This window comes from Mesoplodon densirostris, chromosome X, assembly GCF_025265405.1.
Source record: "Mesoplodon densirostris isolate mMesDen1 chromosome X, mMesDen1 primary haplotype, whole genome shotgun sequence".
NCBI classification, from domain to species: domain Eukaryota; kingdom Metazoa; phylum Chordata; class Mammalia; order Artiodactyla; family Ziphiidae; genus Mesoplodon; species Mesoplodon densirostris.
In genome coordinates this window covers 102,164,124-102,186,213 of record NC_082681.1, presented here as the reverse complement: position 1 = coordinate 102,186,213, position 22,090 = coordinate 102,164,124, and the positions used below count along the sequence as shown (strand labels likewise).

The following is a 22,090-nucleotide window of genomic DNA, read 5'->3' as shown; positions in this document are numbered from 1 at the left end:
ATTCTTTGATCCTCTTCCCCCACAAGATGGAGTCTAGGGAATTCCCTGGTGGTCCAGTGGTTAGGACTCCACGCTCTCACTGCCAAGGGCTCGGGTTCAATCCCTGGTAGGGGAATTAAGATCCCACAAGCCTCGCGGCGCAGTCTAATCCATCTCTTCTTGAATATAGGCTGGCCTTGGTTACTCGCTTCTAACAAATAGAATGTGGGGAGAGTGACAGTGTGTGACTTTCAGAGGTGGATCATAAAAGGAAAGCTTCAGAGCGGTCCCTGCTTTTACAGGATGCTTGCCCTTGGAACCCAGCCACTGTGGAGGGGAGCATCCCAGGCCACATGCAGGGTGTAGGTGTTCCAGCTGCCAGACCCCCGGTGGAGCCCCAGCCGACAGCCAGCTTCAACCGCCAGACGTGTGAGAGAAGGAGCCTGCAGAAGATTCCAGTCCCAACCTCTGAGCCACCCCAGGGGATGCCAAGTGGAGTATAGGTAAGCTCTCCCAAAGGAGGACTGCTCAAGTTATGGATTCAAAAATAACTGTTGCTGTTTTGAAACAAGAAGTTTCTTTTTGACATCTTTATTGACACATGATTCATATATCATAAACTTCACTCATTTGAAGTATATAACCCAATGGTTTTTGTATATTCACAGAGTTGTGCAACCATCACCACAATCGCTTTTAGAAGATTTTCATCACCCCCCAAAAAAGCCCCATGCTCCTTCCACCCTTGTTCAGCCCCTATCAAATACTAATCTGCTTTCTGTCTCTATGGATTTGCCTATTCTGGACATTTCATATGTATGGAATTGTGTAATACGTGGCCTTGTGTGTCTGGCTTTCTTCGCTCAGCATAATGTTTTCAAGGTTCATCCACATTGTAGCAGGTGTCAGTACTTCACTCCTTTCTATGGCTAAGTAATATTCCGCTGTATAGATAGACTACATTTTCACATTTATCCATTCATCAGTTGATGGACATTGGATTTATATCCACATTTAAAAAAAATAAATTTATTTATTTATTTTTGGCTGCATTGGGTCTTCATTGCTGCACGCAGGCTTTCTCTAGTTGCAGCGAGTGGGGGCTACTCTTCGTTGTGGTGCGCGGGCTTCTCATTGCGGTGGCTTCTCTTGTTGTGGAGCATGGGCTCTAGGCGAGCGGGCTTCAGTAGTTGGGGCTCGCAGGCTCAGTAGTTGTGGTGCATGGGCTTAGTTGCTCCATGGCATGTGGGATCTTCCCAGACCAGGGCTCGAACCCATGTCCCCTGCATTGGCAGGCAGATTCTTAACCACTGCGCCACCAGGAAAATCCCTATATCCACTTTTTTCTGCTCATGAATAATGCTGCTATGAATATTCATGTGCAAGATTTTCTGTGGAAGTGTTTTCATATCTCTTGGGTATATATCTAGGAGTGGAATTGCTGGGGCATATGGAAAATTCTCTAGTTAACATTTTAAAGTACTGCCAAACTGTGTTCTAAAGTGGCTGCATCATTTTCCATCCCTACCAGCAAAGTACAGAGGTTCCAACTTTCCACATTCTTACTAACTTTTGTTATTTTCTGTCTTTTGATTAGAGCCATCCAATGGGTGTGAAGTGGTATTTCATTGTGGTTTTGATTTGCATTTCCCTGATGGCTAATGATCTTGAACATTTTTTTTTAAGTACTTTTTGGCCGTTTATATGGACATATCTTTTTTTTTAAGTTCCAATCTTATTTTTTTTTAATTAATTAATTTATTTTTGGCTGCGTTGGGTCTTTGTTGCTGTGCGCAGGCTTTCTCTAGTTGCGGCGAGCGGGGGCTACTCTTCGTTGCAGTGCACGCCCTTCTCATTATGGTGGCTTCTCTTGTTGTGGAGCATGGGCTCTAGGCGAGCAGGCTTCAGTAGTTGGGGCTTGCGGGCTCAGTAGTTGTGGTGCAAGGGCTTAGTTGCTCCCTGCATTTGGGATCTTCCCGGATCAGGGCTCAAACCTGTGTCCCCTGCATTGGCAGGCAGATTCTTAACCACTGTGCCACCAGGGAAGTCCCTCTTTTCACTTTCTTGATGGTATCATTTGCAGCACAAAAGTTTTTAATCCTGAGAAAGCCCATTTTCTTTCTTTTATTATTATTATTTTTTTTGTGGTACACGGACCTCTCACTGCTGTGGCCTCTCCCGTTGCGGAGCACAGGCTCTGGACGCGCAGGCTCAGCGGCCATGGCTCACAGGCCCAGCCACTCCGCGGCATGTGGGATATTCCCAGACCGGGGCATGAACCCGTGTCCCCCACATCGGCAGACGGACTCTCAACCACTGCGCCACCAGGGAAGCCCAATTCTCTTTCTTTTTAACCTCATTTATTTTAGTTTTTAAATTGAAGTATAGTTGATTTACAGTGTTTCAGGTGTACAGCAAAGTGATTCATATATATATATATATATATATATATATATATATATATATATATATATGTACACCAGTTCAATTTTGTTTGGTTGTTCATGCTTTTGGTGCCATATCTTAAAAAAATTGCCTAACCAAGATTTACTCCAATGTTTTCTCCTAAAAGTTTGGTAGTTTTAGTTCTTACATGTAGGTCATTGCTCCATTTTGAGTTTCTTTTTTGGTATGGTATGAACTTGGGATCCAACTTCATTCTTTGCAGGTGGATCCTGTTTTCCCAGCATCATTTGTTAAAAAGACTGTCCTTCCCCCACTGAATAGTCCTGGCACCCTTGTTGAAAGTCAGTTGACCATCTATGTGAATGTTTCTTTCTGGGCTCTCTTCTATTCTATCCCATTGATCTATGTACCTGCCCTTATGCCAATATAAGGCATAAAGCTTGGGAGTGACTGTTATGCAGCCATGGTAACTGGAACAGGAAGGAAGCAAGGAGGGGAGTGACTAGAAGAGGTCAAGTGTAAGATGGAGGAGAAAGGTGGCTGAAGGAAGAAGAGACAGGAATCTTCCTTGCTCCTTGTTGAATCTCCTTAAGCCTATCTTTTGCTTAAATTTGCCAGCCTTGCACATGCACAAGCAGTTTCTTCAGACCCCAGGGAATGGGCCATGAAGGCTGCTCATTTCTGGGGAACTGCAATCTCGTGTGTAACAGAACAAGTAGGCCAACCTACAAAGGTTTCAGGCTTGTCCTTCTCCGTCCCATCCTTTTCGCTTGAAGCCTTTGGCTGGGGGCATTGTTAGGACTTGTATAGACCTTGCAAATCTAGCAGATTTGGGGATGGGAGTGAGAGAGGCAGAAGTTCAGTCTTGGGCCAAACAGCCAGGCTCACAGTTACCTCCAAAATGTGTTCAGGGTGATGCTCCCACCTGCTAGCGAGATTAATCTGTAGAGGTAAGCCAGACAGATAAGCTATAATTGCAAACTCTTATCATTTTCCTTCTAGGATTGTGGACATAGGATGTGCCTGAAGACCAGAAACTATTTGTTATTTTATTTTAAGCATCACACAGGCTTCAGTCAAAAAAAAATTTCTGCTTCCAAAGTTCATATCCTTAGCATTCCCTTCCTTCCTTCCTTCCTTCCTTCCTTCCCTCCTTCCTTCTTCCTTCTTCTTCGTCTTCCTTCTCCTCCCCCCTCCCATGCCTTCCTCCTTCTAGTAACCATTTCCCTTCCTCCACTGCCCCCCCCTCCACCCCACAGAGGTAACAACTATCCTGAACTAAGTATGTATCACTCTTCTTGCTTTTATATCTTTAGTAACTGTTCAGAAACCCATTAAGAGTATAACACGGTACTTGGCCTATTTGGAAATGTTACAGAAATATGTCATGCTGTACACATTCTTCTGTAACTCGCTTTCTATTTTGGTCAATATTACATTTGTGACATGCGTCTGTCTTGGTTGGTGTAGCTGGGGTCTAGTATCTCTTTGGTTGACTATAAACCAGTTTATTTATTCACTTGCCTGCTCAAAACGCCACCTTCCCAGAGAGGCCCTCTCTGTCCTGACCAGTCATCTAAAGCGGACTCTTTCTTTCTTCTTCCTCCTCTGCCTACTTTTAATATAAACACCTTGAGGAAAAAAAGCATTTTCCAAAATCATACTGGGTGCCTGCTAACTCTGGTCCTAGTCCTCTTTTATAGCACGTGTGGCAGAGGGCAAGTTGTATGCGTTTGGGTCGCCCAAGAAGTAGATGCCAAGATGGGATTAGATAGGAAAGCCAATCGTCGGCGAGGAAGCAGGAAAATGAAAGGAGAGCTTTCAGACCTCAATCAGGTCAGACACTCGTGGAAGGAGAAGGGAAGGAACACTCTCAGAGTGCAGTGTAGTGCCAAGAAATCTCCAGCCAGGTTGTGCAGAGTCTTGAGCTAAAGTCAACCAGTGGAGGAACCCCACATCTGGCCAGAATGAGCGGCCTTTGTACTGCTGCTGTGCGCAGTCACTGGCTGGAACAGCCTCCGACCCCCGGGGAAATGTGGCCTTGGCCTGAATGCGGTAGTCGTTCCAGAGGAGAAAGACAGCGGGGGCCTTCCATGAAATATGCTCCCTGAGCGGCAGGTCTGAACAGTGCGCTCTCATGGCCGGCACAGCAACCCTCCCCAGCAGCTTGGTTCTGGCTGCCTACCCACAGGGACTTCATGCAAGGACAGCCTGCTCAGGGTGAGGCCTGGCTGATCAATCCTCCCATTTGTCCAAGCCAGAGGGCTCTGGGAAGGAGGCTGTTGTGGACTGAATGTTGGTGTCTCCCTCAAATTTCATATGTTGAAAGCTTAACCTTCAATGTGCTGGTATTTGGAGGTGGGGCCTGTGGGAGGTGATTAGGTCATAAGGGTGGAGCCCTCATGACCGGGATTAGTGCCTTTATAAGAGGCCAGAGAGCTAATTAGCCCCTTTCTGCCATGTGGGGATACACGGAGAAGTTGGCAATCTGCAACCCAGAAGAGGGCCCTCTCCAGAACCCAACCATGCAGATACCCTGATCTTGAACTTCTAGACTCCAGGACTGTGAGAAAGAAATTTCTGTTGTTTATAACATCCCCAGTCTATGGCTTTTTTTTTGTAGCAGGTTGAACAGACTAAGATATGGAGTGACTTCAGTGTGAGGGGGAGAGACACACCCTCCCCCAAACCAGACCCAAATCCAAACCCCAAACTCTGAACCTGGGCTTTGGGAGGGGCCTTAGTGGGGAGAGGCTGCAAAACCTTTTGGGCCTTCTGTTTGTGACAGAATCCTAAGACCTTTTAGAAAAGGGAGAAGAGTGTTTTAACCTGTCTTCATTTCATCTCTCTCTGCAGAAGCAGTTATGAGAGGCATTGAAAAAAGTCTGAGATGAAAATTACATTTTTTTCTTTTTTTCCCCCCTCAAACTTATTATCTTGAAAATTTTCAAACCTATAAAAAGTTGAAAGAACACTTTAATATACCCTTCGCCTAGATTCACCAATTATTATTTTGCCATGCTTTTGTTATCTGTGTGTGTATACTCTTTTTGCTGAATCATTTGAAACTAAATTACAGACATCATGATAATTCACCCCTAAACACCCTAGCATACATCGTCCAAGAATAAGAGCATTTTCCTACATAACTGCAACGCCATTATCACTCCTAAGAAAATTTACATTTATTCAATAATATCCTCTAATTTATGGTCTTTATTTCAATTTCCCCATTGACTCTGTAGTGATAGAAACCACATCAGTGGTTGTTTGAGGTGAGGGGAATGTTGAAAGCAAAGAGGCACAAAGGAACTTAGATTCTTGACTGGGAGTGGTGGTTACATGGGTATAAAATTGTCAAAACTCACAGAACTATACATTTAAAATGGGTGTCTTTTATTGTATCTAAATTATACCTCAATGAGATTGAGTTTAAAAATTTCCCCAATAGTCTCAAAAGTGGTTTGTTGTTTTTGTTGTTGTTTTTTGCTTATTATCCAATTTATTAGTCAAAAGTGTTTTATAACTATTTTTTCCCTGATCTAGGATACTATCAAGGTTCATGCATTGCATTTCGTTGTCTTGTCTCTTCAATCTTCTCGAATCTAGAACATTCCCTCCTGCTTTTGTTTTTCATGGCAGTGTTTAAAAAATAGAAATGAAAGAAAGCCAGGCCACTTGTCTTGCAGAATATCCCACATTCTGGATTTATCCATTTCCTCATGATTGGATTCAGGTTCCGAATTTTTGACAAGAACACTGCAGAGGTGATGCTGTGTCCTTCTTACTCTTATTCATCATGTTGGGAGGCATATGGTGCCAGTCTCTTCCTCTACGGGTGAGGCTCACCTTGTACATTCCGTGCTACAGACTCAGGGTCAGCCATTTTTTCAAGCAACCCCTGGTTCTTGATAGTGGAGAATGGTATTTAGATACCAAGAACTTGGTCCTGGATGTGTTCATTGCTACTGAGGTATTAATGTTTTTTAGGCCCTTTTAGTGGGCAGACAGAGCTTGTATTTGTTTAAATACTGAGTTGACAATTCAAATCCAACATCACAAGGTTCTTTCTCCCTTCTACACATTCCATATTCATACCTCCCTTCTCACACAGAAGTTCCCAAAATTACCAATGTATTTATCATTTGCTCTATCTTATAATGCCTATAAAATACAATTTCAATACAAACATCACTACAAGAGATCTGCTAAGTAAAGTTCATGATATCTTTGCAGTTATATTTGTCCTTGGAATATATTCCACTAAGGATGTATACTCTGTGTGGTAATGTTGTCAATGGGATACAAAGTTTCATTTGTTCCTATTTATATTCAAATTCAGCATTTATCTTTATTCATCTGTTTTTGGTTTTTGAATATTTAAAACATTAAAAACTATATAATAGGTGTACACAGAGTCTTGCCCCACCCCTGACTGAGCTTTTGCCATTGAGGACTAGCATTTGCCATAACTTCTCTCTCTGCCAGTTTTCCCAGTGACCAGGTCATCACCAGATGGTAGAGATATGGAAAACAAATTTAATCTGCAGGAATTTACAAATTGTATGTGAAGAGACAGGATCATTTCAGGGTCTTTTTATTTATTTATTTATTTTTAAGTATACAACTTTTTAGAAAGGGGAAGCATTTATCTAGTGCCTACTACCTGTTGGGTATTGTGCTTGGTGCTCTCATTTAATCCTCACAACTCTGAAAGACAAGTATTGATGCTCATTAAAAAAAACCCAACAAAAACCTTTTAGTGTAGAAAATTTCAAATACACCCCAAAGTAGAAGAGTATAGTGCAAATAAACCCCCATGTACCCATCACCCACTTCAACAATTACCCACTGATGATCAGGCTTGTTTCATCCATACATACCTCCCCCGTCCCCTGCCTCCTGGATGATTTTGATGCAAATCCCAGATATCTTATCATTTCATCCATAAATATTTCAGCATGTATTATTAAAAGATAAGGTCTCTACCAAAAAAATGTTCAGTGTTCCTATTTGCCTGTTTTTCACAAATATTTTCTTTTTTTAGTTTGTCTGTTCAAACTGGACTCTAAGATCCATATTTTGCAGTTGGTATTTCTCTTAAATCTCTTTTAGTCTATAGGTTCCCCCCTCCGTTTTTTTTTTTTTTTCTCCACTTACAGTTTGAAGAAACCAAATCATGTGCCTTACAGAGCCTCAATCTGGCTTTTCCTGAATGCATACCCATAATATCCTAACATGTTCTTCTGTCCCCTGTATTTCCTGTAAATTGTAAATAGATCCTAAACATGCACTGTCCAGTATGGTAGCCACTTGCCACATGTGGCTACTGAGCACTTGAAATGTGGCCAGTCCAAATTGAAAAGTGCTATAAAATATAAATTGGATTTTTTTAAAGTTTTAGTAGAAAAAAACAAAAGTAAACTATCTCATTAATAACGATTTTTATATTGATAACATGTTGAAATGGTAATGCTTTGGATATATTGAGTTAAAATATTAAGATTAATTTCATCTGTTTCTTTTCCCTTTTTAAAATGTAGCTCCTAGGGAATTCCCTGGTAGTCCAGTGGTTCAGACTCCACGCTTTCACTGCTGAGGGCCCGGGTTCAATCCCTGGTTGGGGAACTAAGATCCCATAAGCCGCGTGGAGTGGCCAAAATCAAGCAAAGAAAAAAAAAAAACCCTCTAAAAAAAGGAAACAAAAACCCAAAACATCTCTAAATAAAAAATGTAGTTATTAGAATATTCTAAATTACACAGGTGACTCACATATTTCTATTGGGCAGCGCTGGTCTAGAGGCTCATCAGTTTCAGGTTCAATTTTTTGGCAAGACTACTTCATAGGAGGTGAAGTGTTTGCTTATCAGGAGGCTCAGAATACCTGGTTGTTCCTTTTTGTGTTTTCTTTCTATTTTCGGTAATGTTGGCATTCATGAATGGTCATTGCCTGGATCTACTATTTCATTAAGGGTTGTAACCTGGTAACACCTCATATTGGCTGTAATACTGTTGTAAAGCAAAACATTTCATGTAGGAAAGGCAGGGAAATGCTTCATTTTTTCCCCTATATTTGCCAGTATCAAATGATGAGGTTTTCCCTATCATCCCTCCAAAGAGACCAATGAGTTTGTTGTTTTATATATACCATTCATTACGAACTCATGGATTTGAACATATTTAATGTTTACCGTACTCCCCCCTTACCAATGGGGGATACGTTACAAGACCCCCCAGTGGATGCCTGAAACTGCAGACAGTATCAAACTCTATACCCAGGGGCTATGATACCGCGACAGTTGATCTGATGACCCAGTTGCCTACTAAGTGACTAACAGGCAGGTAGCATATACAGCGTGGATAAGCTGGACAAAGGGACGATTCACGTCCTGGGCAGGACTGAGCAGGACGGAGCAAAATTTCATCATGCTACTCAGGACAGTGCACAATTTAGAACTTATGAATTGTTTCTGGAATTTTCCATTTAATATTTTCGGACCAAGGTTGACTGTGGGTAACTGAAACCTCAGAAAGCGAAACTGCAGATGTGGGGGGTGGGGTAGGGAACTGCTTTATATTCTTTGCAGTTATCCTCACTGATGCTAAAAGTGGCCCATATTTATAGGGGCTTCTCCAAGTTGGCTACTGAGTCTGACACAGCCCTACCAGCTTATATTGTGTATGTCCATACTCCCTGCCAACTCTCACTGGGATCAACCATTTCTCAAAGGAACCTCAATTCTCTTTAGTGAGAAAAGGTATTTAGAAACCACAGTCTGGAAGTTGGTGGTGCTCATTTCTATTAGTTATTATTTCTAGGCATTTTCAGTGGACAGAAGGAAAACTTTTTTTTTTTAATTCATCATGAGTGCATACTGATACTTCTAATTCAAGTTCAGGACTACACAATTTCTTTTTCTTTTCGTTTCTTTTTTCTTTTTTTTGGCCACACCACGTGGCTGGCGGGATCTTAGTTCCCCAACCAGGGATCGAACCCGCACCTTCAGCAGTGAAAGCATGGAGTCCTAACCACTGGACTGCCAGGGAATTCCCAAGGACTACACAATTTCTATTTAACCTCACCAAACCTATATTTGTATCTCCTTTCTCCCATGCTAAAAATCCCAGTTCTCGACCATGCCAGATACTTTTTGCTTCATCTCACGACACAAACAGGACAGTATCAGCATAACAATGCTGACACTATCGCCAAGGATAGGATTAGTGAAAATAATCTAAACCGTTTCTGTACTTTTTTGTCCTTAGGGCAAGGGATTATACAATCACTTTACTGTGTTTTAAAGTCACTTGAAGTAGTTACTTTCCGTGTGGTTATGCTTCCGACTGGATAGTTAAGGTTAGTTTCATTTTGCTTTTTGATTTTTTTTTTTTTTTTTTTTTCTTTTTGCGGTATGCGGGCCTCTCACTGTTGTGGCCTCTCCCGTTGCGGAGCACAGGCTCCGGATGCGCAGGCCCAGCGGCCATGGCTCACGGGCCCAGCCGCTCCGCGGCATATGGGATCCTCCCAGACCGGGGCACGAACCCGTATCCCCTGCATCGGCAGGCGGACTCTTAACCACTGCGCCACCAGGGAGGCCCTTGCTTTTTGATTTGACATTGCTTTTGGTTTATAATTATGTAAACTCTAAAGTCAAATCGATATTATACGAACATTCAGAGAAGTGAAGCTTCCACCCCTTTTCCTGGCAGCTTGTTCTTCTTTACCCAGAGGTAACCATTTCTAAAGCAATTTAGAGCTAGCTCTCAATTCCTTGTACAGTTGCATAGTACCCACTGTGCAGATGTACCACTGTTACTTCAGACAGGGCCCGGCTGATGGTGATTTGGGTGTTTTCACCCCTTTGCTGTTACACTATTGGGCCAATTTGATGAGACTGAAAGAGGAAGATGCCCAAGTGCACACAGATGCTAAGCATATTAAGATTAGATTTGGTGGGAGTCGTAGAAAAACTCAAAATAACAGTGGCTTCAACAGAACTGTTTATTTTTCTCCAACATAAAAAGGCAGGCAGAGCAGGGCAGGGCTGGTATGGTGGCTCTGTGCCACTAGGTCCTCAGGTACCCAGGCTCCTCCAAATACATTGAGTGCTTGACTTCCATGCTTCATGGTCCAGGGTGGGTGCTGTGGCTACAGCAGTCACAACCACATTGTAGCCAGGGGGTAGGACCAGACAAAGGGAATGACCTTGACCTTTAAAGGCACCTTCAGAAGAACCATACTTCTACTCTCCACCTTGGTAAGCAGTAGGAGTGAATCTATACCTGCGAGCCCGCTTCAGCCAGTATGACCTCATTTATACCATATCTTCACTGTGGAGAGCACCTCTACACCCAGTGGGTGCACTCCCTCTGCTCCCGTTGTGGGGGGAGGGCGGGGGGCGTGTGCGTCTACACCTATGGTACCTCCTCTTTACCCATGGCCACAACCTTAAATGTCTCCTAAATCAAGCCCATTACTTACTTCCCCTGCACCCCTTAAAACTGTGGCTCCCACTTATTTTCTTGGCTTTATTAATAAAATGACCTTCATCCAGGATAGAACCTCAGTTGGTCTCAGGCCCCCCCTGTACCAACAGCACAAATGCAAATACAAACAGCCAAATATCTTGGAGTTTGTCACTGCTTTTATTTGGGCTCTCGGGGGCCCCTTATTGCCTATAGAAGTTCGGGCTCACTGGTGTTCTTTCGTTTCGATCATTCCTGCAGGTCTTGCTATTTAGTCTTTCTCTCCTGTTGTTTGAGATGATTTCCTAATAAACAATATCCAGCAAACTGTGAACACTGGTTTTAACTCTGGAGTGGGGAATGGGAGGAAGGGTTGGCTTGGGATGACAAGAACCTCTATTTCTGAAATGCTGGGATTTTTTTTTAAACAATGAAAGTGTATTTTTTTATGATCAAAAAATTAGTAAATCAAGAACACTGTTGGTTCCCTTTTGTCTTCAGGATACATCCCAAGCATCATTTGGTGCTCACCAACAATGGGCTCTCTCTCATTTCCACCTCTGACAGTGCTGGATTTCCCCATTCCCAAACACGGCTCACTTTTCCCACCTGCCAGGTCACAGAGCTTGCAGGTCCCCTCCCTCTGCATACTTTACGACCCCACTCAAGCACATCATCTCCATGGCGCCTTCCGTCTGCTCTGCCTAGGTGTTCTCAGGGTTTATTGCAAGACTGAAAAGCACTAAGGGCATTCTGATCCCAAATGGATTTGATACAAGGAATCAGATGCTTATAAAATCTTTAGGAGGGCTGGAGGAATGTGAGTCAGGGATGACACTGGAAGCACTGGATTTAAGAACAGTCTGCTGAGGTTGTCATCCAGGTATCACCACAATCACTACTGTGTCTCATTACCCACAAAGCTCAAGACCCAGTGTTGGAAGGCTGATCGAGTCACTAAAACTGGCCAGCATGTCTCCCTAACCCTTCTTACCAGCAGCAAGTAGAACAGGAAGATGCCTCTACCTTGCTCTGCCTTCCAAACCAACCATTCAGAATCCTAGCGGCAAGGGAGCCTAGTAGTTCTCAGGTTTCTAGACTCTGCACTGAAAGAAGGAATTAAAAGGATGTAGGATGGAAATTGATAGTACCCAACAGGGATACTGCTGCAAGAAGTAAGAGCAGTAGAGTAGCTGAGTGGTCAAAACTACAAGCCTTGACTATTGGGCCAAGCAGGTTTGGACTTCGTGTTAAAAGGTAACAGAAAAACACGAGGTCTGGAGGGAGAAGTGACACAATGGAAGTCCTGTTTCTGGAAAAAGTATTCCTAAAGATAAAGGGTTGGCCATGATGAAGCTACTGTAGTCCATCAAGGTCAAAGGCAATGTAAAAGCCTACTACGGCATCAGAGGAGTTAAGGTTGAGAAGGATCTGAGAAACATCAACATATATGTCTATGAATTGAGTTTTCAGGACAGAACTTCAAATTGTCTTCAGAGTCTCACTCCCCTGAAATCCTCTAGTCTGTTTCAGTTTATAGAGACTATAAATTGCCCTAAAGTTATCTGTAGGGAACCGACCATCAACACCACTTTAAAACAAATTGTGACAACAGTAATGTTTTAGGAAAATACATAGGAAACAAGGTACTTCCATTTTCTCCTTTCCTCAACAGGTTTATTGCCTTTTAAGAAAATTTTTGTAAAATATAAATACAAAGGCAGAGAATTTACTTACAAAGTTAAAACACAGATTTCAAACATAAACACACAATTCAGAAAATTTTAGTTTTATGTACAATTTCAAGCAACCTCAACATATTATGTTAGTTTTCAGTATTTTACAGGGTACAGAAAAAAATAGCTCAAAGTCTTCTTTAAATAAGAGCATAAAATGTTTAAACATATAAACAATCCGGTTTGATGCGTGAAAACTAATTTCACAGCTTTTAAATTAGGATATAAAAATTTCGTACAATTAGTTGTTGTGTGTGGATATGGTTTGAATTTATATTACACACTACTGGATCACATCCAATAGCACTGACCTGGCCTGAGCAGGTACTCTGTAAACAAAACATAAAGTTACAACGTCGCCAAGTGCCTTCCCCGAATTCAACGCCCCAAACCAACCACACGGTTCTGACCACTCTCAACAGTTATGGCCTCTGTCGTCGGAGCTTTGTATGAAATTAAGTCAAAGTGTGGAGCTCCTTTTCCTTATTTTTTTTTCTCCTTAAAAAAGAAAAGAAACAATTGTTCCGAGTAAAAACAAACATATTCCAAAGCATGTGTACATTGAAAAGTAAAGAAACTTTATTAACAACTTCATAAAAACTGACTTAAAAGTTTAAAAAGAAAAAAACATGTTTCAAAGTCCTTCCGACTGGAGTCGTGTCTCTTATATAAAGAAGAGATATTTTCATATGTAATAGTGTCCTTTCTTTACAGAAATAGTCGTATTATGACACATATGCACAAGGATTAACACTATGACACACTGTACACGGCGGGCCCCGGCGAGCTCACTAGTAGTCGTCTGAGTCCATGTCTCTGGGGTGGATCCACTCCACGGATGAGCCCAGCAGAGTCTGAAGCTCGTTCGTGAACTCCACCAGATCTAAGAGCTCCTTACTTTCCGGATTAAAGGACTCCAGGTCTTTGGGGCAAGAGAATAAGAGACTTGCTGACACTTGCCGGTAGAACTCGGCCTCCGCGATGGTGACAATTTCCACATTTGGGAAATTGCAGCGGAATATGCGGGAGGACATTTTCAGTTTCTTGAGCAGGTCTGAGAGCAACAGCCAGTTCCGAGGCCTGCACCAGAGAAAGGACAGTGGTTTGAGTTTCCGGCAAAATGAGAGGCGCTCCCAACTATGAACTACCTGTCTCCTGGCGGTGAAAGGGCCTGCCGCTTCCACTTTAATTACCCCACCCCCACCCCACTTCTCACTGTCCTTAGAAGATCTACTTCTTCTTTTTTTAAAAATTTTATTCATTTATTTATTTTTGGCTGCGTTGGGCCTGTTGCTGCGCACAGGCTTTCTCTAGTTGTGGCTCGCGGGCTCTAGAGCGCAGGCTCAGTAGCTGTGGCGCACGGGCTTAGTGGCTCCGTGGCATGTGGGATCTTCCCGGACCAGGGCTCGAACCTGTGTCCCCTGCACTGGCAGGCAGATTCTTAACCACTGAGCCACCAGGGAAGCCTGGAAGATCTACTTCTAGAGGGGAAACTCTGGACTCATGTGCATGTGTTAAGAGACCACCTAGGGCGGATCAGCCAACTTAGACAAAAGCAGGAGCAGCGCCCCTGAACGAGCCTCGTTGCAGGCCACCCCAGTGCTGCCTTGGCTCTGGCCACAACTCAGGTCACCCCTCTCCAAGTAAGTGCACCCCGTTCTAGTCACTGGGGAAAACCAGTCTGTATGCCAACCCAAGGGAGATGGCAAACACCTCTTTGACCTCTCCTCTCCTCTGGCCCTCACGGAGAGAGCATGAGAAACACTCGAGGTCCCCTGGCTTTCCTTTCCTTTCCCACACCTCCAACCCGCCCCTCAATGCTGCCGGGAGTGAGGCTTTTTCGAGAAGGGAGGTGGTACAATCCTTCCTGATACCCTGCCATGCTTTATGATCTCTATCCCGAATAGAATGTCACCACAAAGGCAGACACGCTCCCAGCCTCAGAGTCCAAGGAGGATGCTACTCCTTAAGCACCGAGGTCAACACACAGCAGAGCAAGGTCTCCTGATGTGTTCACTCCAAAGGGTTGGTCATGGGGCACAGTGGCCCGACCGTGGGGACAAGACTCGATCTAAGCAAATCTGAAGACACATAAGATCCCAGGTGCCACATATGGCTTTCTCTAATCTTATACGAGAAGAGGGTACATCAGTATCGTCCCGTGGACCTCACGTGCCTTGGAAGGCCCCTATGGTAGCCGTTTGGGGAGGATCCCTTCCCCAAGCGTTTAGTGACTGAAACTGTGCAATTGCAGTCGCTGACTCCCGTGTCCTTTGGGCTCTAGGGGGTGTGTTCCAATGAGGGCAGTTTGCTGGGGAGCCCTCCCACCCCCCAAACATTTCTGGAAAAGTTCTACTGCATTATGTGAGGTCGGTGGACACTTGGTGAGGAATTCACTCACCCCCCAACCCATCCACCCTCATCTGCTGAAGGGGATTTCTAACTCCTGCCACCCCACAGAGCAGCTGGGCTGGCTCTCGACCACACGCTGGCCACGCTCACCCCTGAGCGACGGACACCTGGACGTTATAACACGGCAAAAGGGGGCTTTCGGAAAATTCAAATTCGAATAGGTCACCATAGGCCTCGTTGCTGTCATCCTGGTCCTCCGGTCCTGGGGGATTTGCTAAAACATCGTAACCACTTTCATCATCTGGTTCTAACCGGGGTGGGGGGCAAACAAGAGAGAGGTCAGTAAGCTGGAGCAAGATTCCAGCTGTTCTCCAAAAAGGACCCTGGAAAAATTCTTTCCCAAGCAAGCCCTGCTCACAGCACCACCCCCACCCCCACCCCCACCAGCCCAACTGAAACGAACAAGGCTGCTCACCACACACAGAGCTGCCATAGAACTCCCAAGAGCAACCGGGGTCACCGTCGTCAGGAGCCTGCAGGTCATTTAAATAGTCTGGAGAGAGAGGGGGGGAGAGAGAGAGAGGTAACGCCTGCCGGTAAGAGGCAAATGCTGCTGGAGTTCGGGAACATCTCACGCTGGGGCTGGTGTCACCTCCTGACAAGTCCCACTGCACACGCCTCCAGGTACCTGACTGAAACCTCCCCACGCGTCCACCCGCCTTCCTGAGGGACTGCCCGCCTCACCGCCCCAGCCGGCCAAACAGAAGCTAGCCTGGCTAGCTAAGAGTTTTCCAGCCCCCCCCAGCACAAAACTCCAAGTATGTATCTCTTCTTTGACAGACTAACGTTGGGCCGCTTTTCCCAGTAAAGCGTCACTTAGGGTAAACGGGGGGTGGGGGTAGGGGGAACCCAGGTGAAAGGCTGTGAAGTCACCGTCTAGATGCGTGAACAAGACCGTGTCTTGACCTCTGCCGTACCTGTTAAGAACTTCTCCAGAAGCTCGCTGTGGGTCATTTTCATGATGGTTCTACCTGAGTACGTAGCCAGGGTAGGATCAGCACCGTAGGAGAGGAGCAAGCGGACAATTTCGAGATGATCATTCTCGACAGCATCGTGGAGAGGCCTAGGAGAGGTGCGGGGAATTACACCTGTGCACGCGACGCTTGCTTCTAGCGACACGGGGCAAAATCGAGCGTGTGCGGCCAAGCCTCGTAGGCGCGCTATTTCACCGAGGAGGTGAGTGTACGGTCGCTAGGACAAATTACTCTGTTATTTCAACACATAACCCTTTACGGGACAGGTGAAGGGACCATCTCAGGCCTAATTCTTCAATGCAAATCTCTCTTAATGCATGGCCCAAGGAGGAACTCAGGCCACGATGAAAACGTTTCCAATGAACTTAAATAGTGACAGACTGTAAGAAGGTAACGTACGGCGGGGTGGGGGGAAGAACCCCAGCATCACGGAAGCAGGTACGACAAGCCATTGTTACACCATTACAAACAAAACCCAAAAAGTGCAGTTTGTAAAAGAAACTAGGGGCAAAGTGGAACCTCTCCTGAAACCAACTTGGAGATGAGTGATCAACCCTCTCGCCCAGAAGCAGTCGACAGGCAGGGCGAGTTCGCAGGAGGATACAGAGTCCTCCTGCCCGTGTCCGCTGGGGTCAGGAACACTGTCCGCAGTCCCATCCAGAAAGGATGCTATTTGGAAACCATGAACCACCAAATACCTTACGGTTTTGCTAATTTTATGACCGTCAGGAAAGGCCCAGTGCCCTGCCTCGTGGTGGCATCCCAGGTACAACCAGGAAGATGCTTGGGCTGACTCAGACCTGGGCCTCTGGCCAATAAACCGAGGTCAAGGACAGACTGGGGGCCAGGCCCGGGAATGTGGGTGGACACGGCAGGTCCTATCAAGCCAGTTGCCACTGGACCTGTCTGTACTCCTGCAACTTTCAACTCACATATATGTTAAATATTGTGATTCAACAGACGCTGGTGAAGAGTCCAGGGTCTTAAAAGAGAACACCCCTGATTATTCATGCAGGCTCAACATTTTCAGGGACTTCTGTCCATAAGAGCGTCACAAAGTTTTAAAGTTCTATGTAAATTTGCCAGAAAGATCTGTCCGATTCCATTCTAGAGGACTCCGCCATCAGTGTGCTTACACGGCACTCACTCTCCATCTTTCCTTCTGGGGTTCCCCGCACACCCTGAGAACCACTGCCTATGCCCCAGCAGGGCCAGGCCAAGAGCAAGACCGCCACTGACCTGGTTCCATCCTGGGCACTGCAGTTGACATCGGCGCCATATTCAAGGAGGTGTCGTACGATGTTGAGCCAACCTCTTGCACAAGCCTCGTGCAGGGCACAGTAACCCGCGTTGTCGCGGTGGTTCACATCACAAATCTTGTTCTCCAGGCAGTACAAGACCACTTCCTATGGGGAGAGGAGAGGAGAGGAGATACCATCAGACCACTATACAGTGAACCTTGTAAGGCTGACCTCCCCGTAGCTTGGCGGTGCCCACTTTCAAAGGCATACATCCTTGGGGCCAAAAGCCCGCCATGGTGCGGGCAGGCGGCAGGCATCTTGGTGGGGGGCGAGAGTGCGTGCGAAGGGCTTGGAGATGCAGACAGTGTTGTCTAAGGCTCTGCTGCACCAGTGGCCTGGCCATGGGCAAGTTACCCTTGAACTTCTCCAAGCTTCCACAGGGCTGCTGAGAGGACGCATTCGGATAGCGATGAAAGCCCTCAGCCCAGGGGCCGACGTGACCAGTACAGAGGTGTCACGGCTGCTAACATCTTAGATGACACATTGCCAAGCACAGACCATTCTCACCTGATGGGTCCGTTCAGTCGGTGGCAGCGGATGATAACACAAGTTTAGATAAAAGTATGGATGACCAACACTTAAAGAGAGCTTAAATCAGCCGGAGAACATTCCCCAGCTTAGAGAAGGAGGGACACCCAGGTCAGCTACATCCTCGCACCCCCTGTTAGGACCCCAAATCAGAACCTGGGCCTCAGATGCTCTTGTTTGTATGTTAAGTAGAGTTAAAGAGAAGCTCTCTCCCTCCATCCTCGAGGAATGACACAAAATGCCTCCAATAACCCCACCCTCTATTTTGCCTCACTCCACCCTCTCGGGGCAGAATCAGTCTAATATTTTCATATTTACTCAAGTTAATGACAGGAACCTGATACACCACAGGCTGCAACCTCCACATTTCAAGAATCAAATAAAACGTTCACCCTCCCCCAACCCGGAGATGTTCTGTGTCAACACTGTGCATTAGAATCACTGTTATTAACCTTATTTCTTTGGCTTGTTAAAATATTAATGAACCACTCCCAGTAAGCAGAGCAGGAATTTATTCAATGTTTTATTACCTTAAGAAAGTTTTCAGACACATCGAAAGCATTTGCCACCAGAAAACACGTTATACTGTTTATACTGGGTAAGTCGTGCCCAGCAGAGAGCCGTCAGGTTCTGAGAGCTGGGAGTAGGCAGAACGTGCACGTGGCCCAACACATGGTCTGCTGGGCAAGGGGGGATGGGATGGGGTCAGAACAGGCCTCCTTGTGACATCTCTCAGGTAACTCATCTGTTAAACCTAAAACGGAGGTCATTCTAGCCGCCCATAAGTGCGAGATGGGTTCTGTAAAACCTTTTATGCCCTTTGGAGGACACGCCAATCAAAGGTGACCACTCACTTGGGAGCGAACTAGAACGTTCCATTTGCTTACCACGTGAACCCAATGGGGCATGCTGGTAAACCTGGCCATCGGTGCCCTGTTACCTCAGGTCACTGCAGCAGCTCCCTTCCAAAACAAGAGGAGGAAGAGAAAAGGCACGCCCACGAATGCGTTTCTCCGTTTACATCCCAACCTGCCAGAAAGCCCACAATCCTCTGGGCTCCCAGGCCACCTGCCCCGAGCCCTGGTATCCAGGATACCGCATGAAGCTGCTGCTCTTTTAGCAGGCCCTCACTAGCCAGACTTGAGTGGACGTCTGCAAGCTAATGAGTTGTGTGCCCCAGCCAGGGAGAGGCCCTGTCACGTGGCTCTGGGATCAGGTCTGAACGCCACCAACTGCTGTGCACACATCAATTTACTCAACCCAGGGTTTATTTGCTGTGACAATCACGGCCTTCGCCTGGAAACCTTCATCACTACTAGGGCAGATTCAAGGGTACCTGGAAATGAAAGGCCGCCCAAGCTGGTGGGTAAGTCAACTCTCTTCCCCTGGAAGATGGCAGCAAAGTCAGCAGTAGCCCCACGGCCAGGTCAGACTTTTGGCCACGGGCTGTCCTAACTCAACCACGTTGATCCCACTATTTACACAGTGCTTCTCATTTCCCCAGATGAGGACGTCTTCTGTCACCCACAGGAACCCAGGAGATAGCAGGAAAGGAAGGTAGTACTATCCTCATTCAACACTTGGAAACGGAGGCCCAGAGATATTAAACCCCAAGTTCAATTAACATGAAGTACTAGACCTATAACTCAGGTCTTTGGTACCTGGTCAGCTGGGAAGATTCAAAAGGCCCAAGAGGGCCCCAGTTAGAGGGATGCAATCCAGCTGTGATGAGCATCCCACAGGCCTTCTCTGTTGGGGGTCAAGTGGGCTAACTACACTCTCCTAGCTAGGAGGGTGATGGCCTCTAAATGGATGGCAACCGTCGCCACCAACACTTTCTCTAACTGAAAGGTGAAGAGGCGGGGCGAGTCTGTCCACGCAACACATTCCTTGGTTTATTTTCTCCGCTAGAAATAAACGGGAGTGTTTGAAGGCCAGCCCACCCATTCCCAAACAAAATCCAACTGCTTTTGTTGGACAACTCTCTGTTCAGCGGCTATAAGCCGAATGCCATTACCCGCAAAATGTAACCATCAAGGCCATAAACCCGACGTTGTTAATTAATTAAATGCCTCATTAACTTTTTAAAAAACATGACTTATTCAATTCATAGAAAATTTAACCATCACCGCCAAAGGCGCAAGCATGTGGTTGCACACTGGCGTTTTAGCCTAAGAAATAGAAGCCTTTTTCCCAGGAGGGAAAGGTTTGAGGTCTTTGGCCACGCAAGTGATCTATTTAACGCGGATCTGAAGCCAGAGTGTGTTTCTAAACTTCCAGAACCACATTATCATGACATAAAGCTCAGACAGCCTTTATACTGCACATGGTATCTTTGGCTAAGCAGAAGAAAATAACCAAGAATGCTGAAGACAAACTTCAGGAAAACCCTCCCAAACCACACCCTTATCTGCTTAAGCAAACTGTCCTTCAATTTTAAAAGGTTGAAGCTGCCACATCTCCCAACTGGGCCATCATCCCAACGTTTAAAATTCTGCCCAGAGAAATCCCAGCAAGTTGGATTCAAAGTTGAAAGCGTTCATCTACTTGTCACAATGTTCAGCATCAACACTGGTGATCTGTGGAATCTACATATTGAAATTTACATTTGAAGAAAAAAACAAATCCCACCGTAAACATTCCCAAGGCTTCCTGTGCAATCAAAGGCCAGGTAGCCTAAAAAAGTATGGATCAAGTGCCCCTTGGTCCAGGCCTCAGAGCCACCGAACCAAAATGGAAACTGTCTTAGAGGACCAACGAGGGTCTTTTGACGTCTCTGGTCCCAAAGGGAGACTGCTGGAAATGATGCCAAGTTCACAGGTGGGGCTCAGAGCCCCGCCCTCCACGGCGGGTGCAGCAGCACCCCGCCCCCCCATCTCCGGCATTTGCTGGAAGCGGGAGTCTGCTTTCTCAACCCTAACCCAAAAGTTGGGGTTAGGGGGCTCCCCCCCACCTCCAGCGTTTGCTGGAAGCAAGGAGTGTATTTTCTCAACCACGGGGGGTCTAGCTCAGCACTATGTGCAACATCTGCTCTGTCCTCGTAGGCGCCCGCTCTCAGCTCTTGGGAAACCAACTGGGTGCTCCTTGGACTTCACCTGCAAGTAACTGCGCTAACTACCAGAAAGTGCTCTCTAGCTAATGGAGAGGTCTCCAAGAGAGGTGGAGATATAAACAACAGCACATTCAACCCACAACAACAAAAAAAACCACCCCCAAACTAAGCATAGCCCTAGTGCTTCCAACTTCCCACCCACAGTCATGCCTTAGGGCCAAGGCAGGCACACCTCGAAGGGCTCACGGCACTATGGACCGGGGGGCGGGGGGGGGGGGACGACGGGAGACGGGGGACAGGGGCACAGAGCTGGCTGAGGGTGTGAGCGCAAGGGCTCCGGGCCAGCCTGGGTCCTGCCACCCCAGTGCTCAGCCACACCTCCGCGCTCAGCCTGCTGAACCGCGTTTTACTGTCACCATTCAACTCCCAGAGGGCTGATGCCAGCACAGAAAAATGCCTTTGCCCTGTGGGCTATTACATCACAATTGCTACTGACAAGTATGGTGGGGGAACTGCACAGGGCAGAGACAGTCATCTGTCTCACAGAGGTTTTGAACTGTAAAGAGGGCAATTCCAGTGTGAGCCAGTCTTGCTGAGGAGCGTGGTGGGCTGTGGTGGGCTGTGGAGCACTGCTGGATTGCTACCTGTACGGGTATCAGCTAACCCCTCTGAGGCTCAGTTTCCTCATCCGAGAGTGGGCTAGTACTCGTTACTCCCAAGTGAAGATGTTAAAAGGGTGAAAGGAGTTACTACAGATCACACGGGCTTAGACAGATATCAGCTATCTTTCTGTCTATGTTGCTCTAGCAATAGAGGCTATCACTGTCATCAGCCGTGCTGGGTTGGGATACAGCAGTGTGGACAGGGAGTTTTGTGCAAGGCTCAACCCCTGCTCCCCGCCCATCAGCCCTCGGCTCCCGTGCCCTCTCAGAAAGAGACTGCTCAGGTCTGCCCCACTCCCACCCCTACTCTGCACAGACACTTCCCACCCGCTACCCCACAGGGGCATCACTCTACCCGAAACAGCACAAGTAACCCAAAAGAGAGCTAATAACTACTCTCCCTCTTGCTATTCAGAATCCGAAAGGGCTCATTAAAATTCCTCTGGTCGCCAAGCCCTGGGTTAGGTCAGATTTTATATCAGAGATAAGTGAGCCGGACTGGCCGAAGCAGCCTACCTGCCTGAACGGGAACGGAACATCAGAGAGGCCTGCCTGTCTTTTCACACCACGACTG

At 46.2% G+C, this 22,090-nt stretch overlaps 1 protein-coding gene across 16 annotated transcripts in view; it reads right to left on the bottom strand.

Moving 5' to 3' along the window:
- Nucleotides 1-12,634: 12,634 nt before the first annotated feature.
- BCOR (BCL6 corepressor) overlaps nt 12,635-22,090 on the bottom strand; it is a 114,580-nt gene continuing 105,124 nt past the window's right edge. For 14 of the 16 annotated variants that reach the window (XM_060086326.1, XM_060086325.1, XM_060086323.1 and 11 more), the window contains 5 exons: nt 17,213-17,379; nt 15,917-16,062; nt 15,415-15,492; nt 15,090-15,246; nt 12,635-13,667 (listed from right to left, as the gene is read on the bottom strand). In XM_060086326.1, coding sequence (XP_059942309.1) covers nt 13,379-13,667; nt 15,090-15,246; nt 15,415-15,492; nt 15,917-16,062; nt 17,213-17,379 — 837 coding nt within the window. In that variant the 3' untranslated portion in view covers nt 12,635-13,378. Of the gene's footprint in view, nt 13,668-15,089; nt 15,247-15,414; nt 15,493-15,916; nt 16,063-17,212; nt 17,380-22,090 lie in introns of those variants that run through there. The other 2 variants (XM_060086332.1, XM_060086333.1) reach the window with 2 other exon arrangements.